At 37.4% G+C, this 12,454-nt stretch overlaps 1 protein-coding gene across 1 annotated transcript; it reads right to left on the bottom strand.

The window, feature by feature from the left end:
• Nucleotides 1-7,067: 7,067 nt before the first annotated feature.
• On the bottom strand, nt 7,068-11,852 carry LOC307030258 (uncharacterized protein). The gene is made up of 6 exons (XM_079666590.1): nt 11,712-11,852; nt 10,493-10,763; nt 10,282-10,410; nt 9,137-9,268; nt 8,993-9,045; nt 7,068-8,243 (listed from the first exon to the last, which is right to left on the bottom strand). Exons 2-6 carry the CDS (start codon nt 10,758-10,760, stop codon nt 7,965-7,967), a joined length of 861 nt encoding a protein of 286 aa, XP_079522716.1. The 5' UTR covers nt 10,761-10,763; nt 11,712-11,852; the 3' UTR covers nt 7,068-7,964.
• Between the last annotated feature and the right edge of the window lie 602 nt (nt 11,853-12,454).

Below are 12,454 nucleotides of genomic sequence, written 5' to 3' on the forward strand. Positions count from 1 at the left end.
GTCCAGATAAAATCAGAAGGATAATCCACAGCATATTGAGAATAATTCCAGTGGTTTCCGGAGGAGAATTGTAGGAGGGGCTGACAGCCTGGTGCAGAGTGGGAGCCGGGTGACCAGCCTACTAGCTTGTTAGCTAGATTGATAGCCTATATAGCCTACCATATGATATCGCCCTGGGAAGTCCTCATACTTATACATATATAAATAAAGATATATGTTTCAAAGCTCTTATCAAATTAACAGTTGTATTAATTATAATTGTATATATATGTAGGCCTATATAGCCTGTGTGTTGTATATTTATACACACAAAGGAACCACCTTTGTTGTCAAAAAACAAATAACAAGTTGTATTGTATTGTTTATTTTAGTGTTGTTTTATGCTTATCCACATTTCAGATGTGATTTCAGAGCACAGGCCAGGAGAATGCTGGGCACAACATAAAGCTCAACAGTGAAGCTGGCAATGCTGAACAAAACCATCTACAGTTATAATATTTATTCAGCTGAAAAAGTCAAAGCTCTACCAAAATGTAATTAAAAATATATTGCACATGGTTGGTATTTAACAACAATGGGTGTTATAGTCTGTGTTGTAGTGTGTGATATTGGTATTTATGGGGAAATCGTACACCTTTCCTTCAAGTATTATACGTTTGAGTTACTTGTGGGCTACTTACATGAATAATCACAGTTAGCCTACTATTCTTTTACTCCATCACATTTCAAAGAGAAATAGGCTACTGTTATTTTAACTCCACCACAGTAATCCATCATCAGCTTTATTTTTTAGATAAAGATTTAACTCACAATTGATCATAACTCAAAATACATATATTTTTATATATTACCAAGTGGTTTCATAACCCACACAAATATCATGCTAAATTAAGCTCTGTTGCTTGGATATCACTAAATCCTGTTACAGCGTAATATAAAAGTACATAACGACTGATGTGTAAATTAGCGTAATTACTAGCTAGCCGCTAGCTGCTAACTGCTAATATCAAAATCAATCATAACAATCCAGTACCATGCTGTCATGAACGTGCGGTGCTGTTACGTGTACAAATTGTGCTTGATGTGAACAAGCCTTTTGGGGGGCGTGGTTAAAGTTGCGCATGCTCGATGAGCGCACATATGGGTACTTCTCAGGCATGACGCGTAATCTGTGACGTTTCGCTCTCTCAAAAGTTGGGCCATTTTATCTTCATGCGCAGCTCTCATAGGAATTAATGAGGCCCCGCCTCCCACGCTGTATCCAGTTCTTATTGAGTGGCGAAGTCCCTCCCCTTCTGGGGGACCTCCATGGGACCTTATTTTGGAAAAAGTATGTACTGAAGTCAATGGAGAGAGAAAGATTATCTTTTGATCCCGTTTGAATTGTGCCACGAATTACACATATGATGTTTGTCAATTCAAAAGATAATTTTGCAAGTCCAAAAAATTAAAATGTGCCGTAAAACTGTGAAGTGTTTGAACACATTTTTTGGTGTGAATCGCTCAATGAACTACAACTCTGGTCTTGCATACGTCACCAACACCAAGATGGCCGTCACGTTAGCACATTTCACCTCTTTCTTTCAGAATGAAGCGAAAAGTATTAAAATAGGTGAAAATCACTACAAGTCTGGCCATGTTGAGAACTGTACATACACAAAAGGGGAGTTAGTCGGTTCCAGCATGCGGGACCGGCTTTACAAGGTTTCGGTGAGTAACACGAGTGTAATGTGTAACGTTAATGTCAGCTAGCTAAATTCACTTACGCGACTCTGGGATTTGTAGTCTTTCTAGTTGCGTATTTTTCAGTCTTATATTTCAACAGTTTTAAGACAAACTGACTTTTTTGACATGGAAATGATTTTTAAAGATTGACAAACATCATATGTGTAATTTGTGGTACAATTCAAACGGGATCGAAAGATAATCTTTCTCTCCCCATTGACTTCAATACATTTTCAGAAATAAGGTCCCATGGGTCGGAAGTAGATGGGCGTGAGTTAACCACTCTATTATATATCCATGGTGTAAGAGCACTGAATATAACACAGAAGTCAAGTTGTATTGTGGGTAATGTAGGCACCAAGTTTTAATAAAGAATATGGATTCATGGAATACAACAAGCAATATCTGGATTTACAGTATCTCACGTTTTGATTTTATAGTGCGATTTTGATCCTTTGTATAAAAAAACTGTTTAAAGTATATGAACAATGCTAGATGGGTGGAGAAGTTTTATCATGATTTCCACAGTTAATAAATGTAAATCTCTTGGCTGCAACATTTCAATATGAAAAAAGCTTATCGCGTCAAAAGAGGTAAGATCAAATAAAACGCCAGAGGAAATATATAGCAGTGAAGCAGGAGCACGGTTCACATGAGGTGTAAGAGTGTTTGTCATTAGCTGTTCCCAACGGGCCAGCGCTAATCCTGCTGCCGTTTTATGATCTACCAAGTGCGTCAAACTGTTTCCATTCCAAACGAATCCTCCAGCTACCTTTCCTCTGAACTCTTACTCCACACATCCAGAGATCCTTGGTCCAAAGCCAGAAACCCAAGGCCTCCATCCAAGGCAGGGTGTTACTGAGAGAGAGTCAAACATATTCAGGTTCACCTGTCAGTAGGCCTCTGGAGAAGAAGCAGTTGGATGTGATCCAACGATGAATGTTCTTTCAAAGGGAATAAAATGAACCGTCAGGGTCTGGATGCTCTCATTGGGTAAATCCTACCCTGATCTGGGATCAAGTCGAGTCAGCTTTATTACTGATTAAATGAAATATGCCAAATGTTCCTGACATGTGTTGCTGCAAACCAAAGATGCCCCTTTCACACCAACGCGTTATCAGCTCCGGCTCAGAGCTGGAGCCTGAAAAGTACAGTTTTTTCCTGTTCATACCGCAGAGGCGGTATGAACAGCTCCGGAATCCGGTTCACTTCCAGCTCCAAAAAATTGTCGGTCTAGAGGCAAAAGCTTCGGAGCTAAGAGGCGGCGTCGCTTACGTCTCTCTTACGTCGAGGCGTTCAGGAAACTAAACCCACCTCCCCTGAACATGGGTCGACTGAAGAGTCTCGTTATGCCTGCCTATAAGCAGTCGCGCTGAGCAAAGTGACTAGAAGGCAACCACACACTTATAAAAAAAAACACACTTTATAAAGTCAGGCAACACTAACCAGGCTTCGTGTGATTCTGTTTATTTGTACCTTACTTTGATCATCCGTTCGCTGTTATTGATCATTGTGGAAAGCAGGCAGACGTTTTGTTTTTTATTATAGCAGCTATCGGATGGAATCCATACATGGGCTGCACAGGTTGAAAAGTATAAGGTTGGAGAAGTCGTTATTTAGTTTAAAACAATATAGGCCTACGTTAAAATATATTTTAAGATCATGTTTGGTCGTCTGATTCGTCTGTACATTGCTGTTTTAGTCTGTGTTCTTCCAATTAGTGTCTACAGTGTGCATATTGAGCCGTGTTGAGCGATGTTGGGAAAGCCCCTCTCTGCTGTCAAAATGAATGGTTGCTGTAAAAACTACACTGCGCATGCTCAGAGTATTTTTCTATTCAATGTGTGCGGCAAAAGAATAATCACCATAGCGGCACTGTACTGGCATACCCACCAAACTTCATCTCATAATTCAGAGAGCTGATTGGCTGTAAGTACGTGTGACACGAAAAGTGTAGTTGTGAAGAGGAGACGAGAGAGAGCAGCGTAGGCCTATAGCTATTAAAATCAGTAAAACGGAAAGAAAATGAATGAAGTTGACTATACTTCAGCTTTGGTAAGTTCTGGATCGATTGATATTGTGAACTCGGTGATGAGTGTCTGTGTTTTCCTCCCCCCTCCCTCTATACGGAACCATGGATAGCCTACAGCTATTTGTTTACGTGTTTAAAAAAAGCATCAGAAGCTTATACACACATCTAAGTTGTTTGTGCCCCACCACTTTTGTACATACTGTATAAAAACGTCACTTTAATACTTAAAATGCGAGGTAAGTGAGAAATATTATAATGTTGAATAATAATTTAACTCAGATTGTCGTTGCAGTGCTTGAATTATAAGTATTTTGTCTGAAATACATTGCAAATTAAATACGTTTTTTCTTGATTGCTAACATAATATTTTTTTTAATTGCTCAGTTTCTCAGAACACAATTCACAAAACCACACACCCAAAGTGCAAAACACCTGATTTCTCCTGCTAATAGTTAGTTGTTTCTGTAACGCAAAACAAAAATGATGCTTCTGTCAAATACAGTAGATAGAAATAAAGACTTAGAGAGTAAACAAATATTAGGCTGAACCTTCTGTCCAGCCTATCTCATCGTCAAACCATGGTTGATGGTCAATCAAAGTGGATTTCATTAGTAGTAGTAGTAGTAGTAGTAGTAGTAGTAGTAGTAGTAGTAGTAGTAGTAGTAGTAGTAGTAGAGTATTCTTCTTTATCCACGTCCTCTCCCTCCAGCTCTACCTCTACCTCTCATTCTTCCTCCTCTCACTTTCACCCACCTCTTCCTCCTCCTCTCACTCTCGGCCCAGCTCTTCCTCTTGCTCTTGCTTCCATGTTGGCTTCCATTGTTGCTGTAAGAAAGTACTCACCTGTGGTCTTTTTATAGTGCTAACATCCTGATTGATGAGGCAACAATTATGCTATCAGGTTGGTCAGGTGGAATGTGTTTCTTCATTATTGGTCCATGTGTGAGGCATTTTGAATATCAGTGTTATAAACCAGCTAACACGTGACTTTATGTCAGATTCCTGTGTCTTACGTGGAGAAACGTTTGCAGCGCTTTGCAAAAAGTGCCATGTTGATTTGCAAATTGTGTGAAAAGCTGAAAACTTGTTTTGGAGATTTGAGCCGATGTTTTGCTCTTTGAGTGTCAGTTAAAATAATTGTGCTTTATGTATAATTTTTGCGTGTTAGCAATCGAGAAAAACTGTAACATGACAAACCCATTAATTCAAAAACAAAACCTTAACAATGGTGACCTCTAGTGGCTTAAAAGATTAAGTGCAGCAGTCTGCATTACAACATTAACACTACAACATGTGCATTATTAGTTCATTCATGTAGTAGACTTCAGTCAGAATGTATCAATGTGTATGGACCCTTGTGGATCAGTTGGTAGAGTTGTTGGTCCATGAACTGGGGCTCGGTCCCCATGTGGAGGACCTGGGTTTGAATCCGACCTGGGACTATTCGCTGCGTGACATCCCCTCTTTTTCCCGCTTTCAAAACTGGCACTTTAATAAAAGCACTGGTTGCCCAAATAAATCTTTTACTAACAAAACAATATTGTACTAATGTCTCCCAATAACAGATAATATTTCAAAAAATGATAAATAGGAAACTAATGTTTATAAGATTACACTTGACAAATGTTGATTCTGACATTAAGAGGTATGATCCTTTCAGAATGTTACTAAAAAAGGAAGAGGCTGGATTTAAAAAAAAGTTGTTTGATATTTTAGTCAAATTAAAATAGACGGTCAAGATAAGTTGATATAATTCATGTGTTTCGGTAAGTCAATGAGTTCCCATAATTTCAGGGCCCTGTAAAAGAAGCCGGTTTTGTTAATTCATCCTAAATGAATGAGGTTTTTAAGAGTTGGGTCATTGGTATTCAGGAATTTTTACTCTTACAACCCCTGAGTTAATTTCATGACTTCATACTAGATTGATTGCTTGAGAAAACCCACTCTTACCAGTCTTACGTCTTCCTGGATCACTCACTGTTTCAATCTTTAAGGAGATGGAATTTACTTTTGGATCTGTTATCTCTCTGCTGATAACAACACTGGTACAGTACTGTCAGTGAACACAGTAGGATTGGACGACCCTGAACATATGAACAACAATCGTGCTTCTGAAACGTTTTAACAAAGAATAAGGGCTGGGGACTTTCTCTGTCTGCCTATGGGCGGACGGGGGGGAGCCCTCAGCACTGTTTCCGAGCACACTTTTCGTGAGGTAAGCACGTCAGGGTGTGCTCTGTCAGCCGCAGCCCGGACTTCTCCACGGTTACAACCAAGGGAGAGGTAAGTGAGGCGCAGCGGCTGCTAACCAGAAAGCTGGTCAGGGACAGTGAGGTGGAACGGTGTTGTTATACGACAATGCGTGTATACATCGGGGCTCCGCCCACTGTACCCATAGAGTCCAGTAGAAGGCGGAGCCTGTGAGAGATATAACGAGGGGTTACATATGGTAACCCTCGTTATATAAGCACAGGCGGAGCCCTCTACTCAGGGCACTGTCTGTCCTATACCGCTCGCTGAAGAGAGGTGTAGGATGACGGTCATGAGGCAAGGCCTCCTTTTATATGGTGAGATGCGCGCGCATTCAGGTAGGCCCGCCCCGGGGCTGGCTGCGTCTATAGAAGTCTCAGTAGGTGAATGCTTGCATGATAAGGTAGTACCCATAGAGTCCAGTAGAGGGCGTAGCCTGTGAGAGATATGAAAAGGGTTACCATACGTAACCCCTCGTTGTCAAACTGGAATAAAGAATCAAAGTTGTGAAGTGTTTTATTTTTGTTGCCGTCCTGTCAAAAGACCAAAAGCGTGCTGCTTCCTGTGTCTTCTCAAGGTCATACAAAGTGCTTCAAATAAACTCATATAAAAAACGCTGATGCTGATACATTGCTGGATCAATAAATATAATCCAATAATATGATATGTTATATTCTTAAATGGTCAATTGTGGATAACAAGTATTATTACTTTCAGAAATTACATATTTTTAAGATGCTAAAATGTATATTATATATATATATATATATATATCATTTGTATATTACTTCAGTAAAAGGTTTCCATGGAGGATTTGTTAGTTCATTTCTTTCTGTATATTTTTAAACTACACTCTAGCTTACTACTAGGTTTACTTAAGTAAAAGTTAGGTAAATATTTCTTAGATTGTTAGTTTTTAAAATTATTCACAAGTTTGACTCAAATGCTCATTGCATGTTTGAATCAAATTGTGTTAAAGACAATGCACATTTTACTAACATGACAAACAAATGATAACAACAAACAAATCCTTAACAATTGTGACCTCTAGTGGCTCATAATAGATATTACTAGTCAATTTATTCAGGAATATCCAGTATCTACATTTCCTTTTTAATTTGTTTTCTCCTGATGACAGATGACAGATATTGGTGCAAGCTTTTTTATCAGGTTTAATATACACACACATTTAAATATCCCCAGGATCCCAAGTGTGAATGACAGCTATTGGCTCCTCATGAGGAAGCTATTGCAAATAGTGATTTTACCTTAAGGGTCACCAATTATGCCGTATTCACTTTTTCATGTATATTATACATAAATACAATCCAATTTTGGCCACTTTATGATGCCATGATTAGTTTTTTGGGTTGTGCATCCACTCGCCATTAACCAACCATGGTAACAACCGCCCACCTTATCACATGAATCTCCTCCTAAAGCAAAAATAAATGGCTGATTCTGATGGGTGTATGGCATGCTACAATGCATGATCTCTTAGGGATTTTGAACCAAACACTTCAGAGACATGTTTTGTATATATACAAATACAATAGCTGCCCACTGCTCCTAGTACTAGACTCCCGGTACTAGGATGGGTTAAAAGCAGAGAACAAATTTCACTGTGTGCTCTGCATGTGTGACCATTAAAGAGGGTTTCATCCCTCCCAATATTATTATTATTATACCTAAGGATCTATACAATATTGTTGAAAAATAGTATAATAGGGGACATTTCAAATACCAAAACCTTTTCCAATTGTAAGCTAAACCCCCTAAAATGCAAACAGTATTGGGTGTTATCCTTACTATGTGTAAAGGATGTATTTCAAATATGTACTTTTCATCACAAAAAATAACAGTTAATAACGAAATATACAAGACAAGATAACATCATACAGTATCACCCATGTCTTGTTCACCTTAACTGTTAATACATTGTTTCCACTTCTGCTAATCACCATTTGATTTCGTTGAGATTCGGATAGGTCTCAAGAATATCAGGCTGTTTGAGAACTTCAAGAAAAAGAGAGCAGGACTTTTCACCATTGCTAATCACTTGGTCGATGAGGTTTATGACGGTTTCCTCTCGCTGTGAGAGATCTTTCAAATTCCCATATTGTCTATTTGAGAGAATTTTCTTTTGTTGCAAATTCTGCAAAATGAAGGATGGATCCGCACTCAGGCAGGCAATGAGTCTCAACTTGTTAGAAATAATCATTTTGGTAACCGGGCCCTGGAACAGAAAGCAGAATTGATCATCAATATTTAACAAAAGTTGAACTTGTAATATGGAGAGGACAATGGTTTTGTCCACTTTAACACCCAACTTTGTGATGTAAGCTCTACCTGATATGATTTTATTTAGGATATAAAAACATTTTTTTACGACTGACACTTTTGACCAAAACCTTTTCACATACTGTACATCTGGAGCCTCAAAATGGTCCGATAAAGATGTAAATAGAGCCGCCCGACAATTAGCTTAGCTAAACACACAAACTGGAAGCAGTGGCTGTATAGATCTTGACAATTATCTTCGTAAAAATACATGTTTGCATTGTAAACATTTATGCAGTTTATGAATTTCGAACAGCTTATATTGTCTGAAATTGCACACTGCCGATGTGTCCTCATCAGAAGTGACGATTGACGCTGTTAGCTAGCTGTCTAGACATGTTCGTTATTATCATTTGTTTGTCATGTTAGTAACATGTGCATTGTCTTTAACACAATTTGATGTTTGATTCGATATAACATGCAATGAGCATTTTAGTCAAACTTGTGAATAATTTTTAAAAAAGAGAGCTAGTTTGGCGATGTTCACTTGCTACTACCCCTGTTAATTATTATCTTAAACAGCAGAGGCATAAAAAGGTCACCTTTGAGTTTATCCCATTCTTGGTAATGACAAAAACTCCCCAAAAAACAAAACAAACTATTTTATAGTCTAATGGTTTCTACAATTGTGTGTAAGTGCTGTACCTGATGGGATGGCAGTGTCTCGTCTACTGATGGGGTGGCAGTGTCTTGTCTATCTGATAAGAAAGCAGAGTTAGGATTGACTGAAATGTCCAGATAGAACATTTATACAGAACAAATATGTAACGCAAGTTGTTTAAATCTTACCTGTATTCACTGATTTCACAGACACAGAAAAGTTTAGAACATCACAATTGACACCAGATATTTTGTCAGCACAGATTACACTGCCATTAAGAGCAGTGTAATCTCTTTGGGGAACTGGTCCAACAGCAGCTCCTGAAATAAGAAAAAAACATCAATCATTTCAATTGACTACAAGGAGTCTAACGGGTTATGTAATAAAATACTGATGCATTTATATGACTTACAAAAGCAAACAGGACTATAGGCAAAGAGGTTGTTTCATAAAGTAATTCTGAATGCCTGTCCCAGGATTTCTCACAAAATCAGACAAAATGATTTATGGCGTAGATGGAAGCAGGAAGAGGTGTCAGGAAGAGAATAGTTATTTGACATTAAATGATGTGGTTATGGCTGATGCTGGATGTAGGATCCATGTATGTGTATTGTTGGCATGTCAATTTATTTTGTTTATATTTATCTTGCCAGATGCTCACAGAGGACTCATTCATCAACTCACCACAACATTGGTATTGTACAGATCTTCAATAAACAGCAAACTAAACTGCATCCAACGACCAGAAAATGAATCTGTTATGTGTCTGTGTACAGTATGATCACTTTAAACCTAAAATAATGGCAACCAGAATCTAGGACATTGAAACATCCAAATTGCCATTAAACTGGAGTAGCATCAAGATAAATAGAATTGGAAAGAATCCAAAAATAATCCTAAATTGTCTATTGACCTGGTTTGTCGTCAATACGTGAATAAACACGAGTGGCTAAATCAAAGTTGAGTTTGTTTCACCATCATCATGTAACAGTTATTGACCTTATAGATACTTTGTGTTTTATTTATTTTTATTTTTTTTATTTTGTGTGAAATCTTGTGTAAATAAAGGGACAGTGATAGAGCTGGGCTCTAATTCTTTGTAAATAAATTGCAAGATATTGTTTTATATGAATTTGCATGGGGGGCTACCGATATTGTCCACAAGGGTTGCCAAAATAAACTACTTGAATGTCCTTGAAGTTGCGTAACATTTTGCGATCTATTATTTAATGTGTTTAGAATAAGGCCCAAACCAAAATTGATTTGTAAATGATTGAATCTGAATTTTTCAAAGTATGTGATTTCATCCTGTATTAGAAATATATAAGCTTACCAGTTGTCCAACTCCGTGGATCCATCTCCGTTTTAATCTCCACGTTGAGGGTTTCTGATTTTACATCTGTTATCTCTCTCATGGTAACAACACTGCAACTGTCAGCGTGCACAGTTGGTGCAGCTGACTCTGTAATAAAAAGCATATGTCAGCTGCATGTTGAGGTTATAAGTATATACAGAGCTGTACACAGGAATTTTAGAGGCCTTACTTTGAGGTGCAGGGTTGAAAAGCTGCTTCAGTTGCTGGTAGTGCGCTTGATTCTCCTCCAGGATGTCTAAGAAGGTTTGACAGGTATCGTCTCCCTTTTTTATTATTGTACTCAAAAGCACTTCCATCTTTTCTAATGCATTGCTTCGCTTTTGTACCTCCAGAAACTCGTTCATGAGTAAAATATTCCCACACTTGGTGAGGATAAAATCAGGGTCCTTTGAAAGCCACTTACAGAGTCTTGCCTTCACGGACTCCAGTTTGTCCATGATCTGCAACGAGAGAGACATTATATTCGGGGTTATGGCAGTTTCACAAATACTTAAAGTATCAAACAAGAGCAAAGCATTAGCCAAATGGTGTGATATAATAGCCTGTGGTGTGTGGTGATCATCATTTTCTATAAACAACATTCAAAAGACAAAAATTATGTAAAAACGATTTTAAAATGTTATCATATTGAGACCATGGCCATTTTGTTTTACATTTGTGGTGACACACAAATGCAATCAAGAAGTGTGGATGTTTGTTGTAAAAATTGGGGTCAATATATTAATACAACACAAATAACCTTCAATGAAAATGACTGAAAAATGTATCATACCACAAATTAAAAAGCTTTTGGTTTCACACAATAACAATACTAACAATGCCATTTTATAATTACACAATTACAACGCAAATGTTGTGTGCCTGGGAAAATTCTTACTTTACAAAAAATATGTAATGTCCAAAAAATATAACAAATGTTTAATTACATTGCCTCAAATTGTATAGTTGAAGATTATAAAAAGAATGTTCTTACCCCATGCCCTAACCACGTTGGTGTTATACATTTTTGAGTACAATATTTTTGACTGTAGGCTCCATTTGCTCATTTTACTTAATAACCTGAGTACCTCTTCCACCTCTGAAAATAACCAACACCTTAATGTGTCTTTCATTTGTTTGCGTTAAATTAATATGATCTTTAAGAAACTATTAACGTTTACATGGTAAAGTATTTTGGAACAAATCGGAAGTCAACACTTTAAGGTTGTTTCATAGTATTTATTTTAGTGTGCACGTTGGTCGATTATAGGGTAAATGTGGATTTGTTGTTCCGCTCCTGTTGATAAAAAACAAGAACCGAAAGTAAACTTGTCTTTGTTTTTACACAATACTATAGCGTAACTGTACTTTACCAAAACGTTACTGAACAAATCGCGCACATAACTTACCTTTATTAGCGTGGATTATCGCACAAAAAACCATGCAGGAATCAAAATGATTCTAAAGAAAAGTTTGCCACGTAGAAACAAAAAGTCTTGTTTTCCCTCGGATTACCACACTGGCATCAGAGAAAGCACTTCCTCATTCTCTCAGTTTGGGCAAACAGCACATAATGCGCCGTGCACACTGTAAGAAGGCGTCATGCTGCTCTGATGTGAACATCTGCTAAAGTAGTTTATCAATTATGGTAAGTTTATTAGAAAGAATTATACGGTGAGGAAATGACGGCTCAATAACTACATACAAAAATCTTCATATGAATACAAAACATATTCCTTCAAACATATAATAGTAGGACAGAAGACCATTATTGTATGAAATGATTCTAGTAGCACTATGAAGTTATTGAATATAATAATAACAATTCTCCAAGATTATTCAAAAGCATACTTTTACCAAACTAGCAAGAGACCATTTCTTGTGAGATTATGTTGGGTCAGGTGCCCTAAACTGTAAGAATGTGCAGTTATTTAATATTGTTTGCAATAAAACTTCACCATAATTATCCAGGAGCGTATTCCTTCAAAATAAATGTTGTAGTATAAAAAACATATTGCCATTATTTGAGTGATGTGATTTGGTAGCACTACACCGCGTGACAGAAAATGATGTTATATTTTTGAGACCTTACTACGGTTGTAACGGGACACTGTTTGTGTAAAGTTTATAATCTAATATGTTTTCAACTATA

The sequence above is a fragment of the Notothenia rossii genome, assembly GCF_949606895.1.
Source record: "Notothenia rossii genome assembly, chromosome: 2".
Classification (NCBI taxonomy): domain Eukaryota; kingdom Metazoa; phylum Chordata; class Actinopteri; order Perciformes; family Nototheniidae; genus Notothenia; species Notothenia rossii.

Bases quoted from the DNA above. Each gene is read 5' to 3' on its own strand.
- LOC307030258 (XM_079666590.1), bottom strand. From the start codon at position 10,760: ATGGACAAACTGGAGTCCGTGAAGGCAAGACTCTGTAAGTGGCTTTCA. The intron at 10,411-10,492 runs GTAAGGCCTCTA...TTTTTATTACAG, and splicing joins TTTCAACCCTGCACCTCAAA to AGTCAGCTGCACCAACTGTG. The intron at 9,046-9,136 runs GTAAGATTTAAA...CTTTCTTATCAG, and splicing joins TGTGAAATCAGTGAATACAG to ATAGACAAGACACTGCCACC.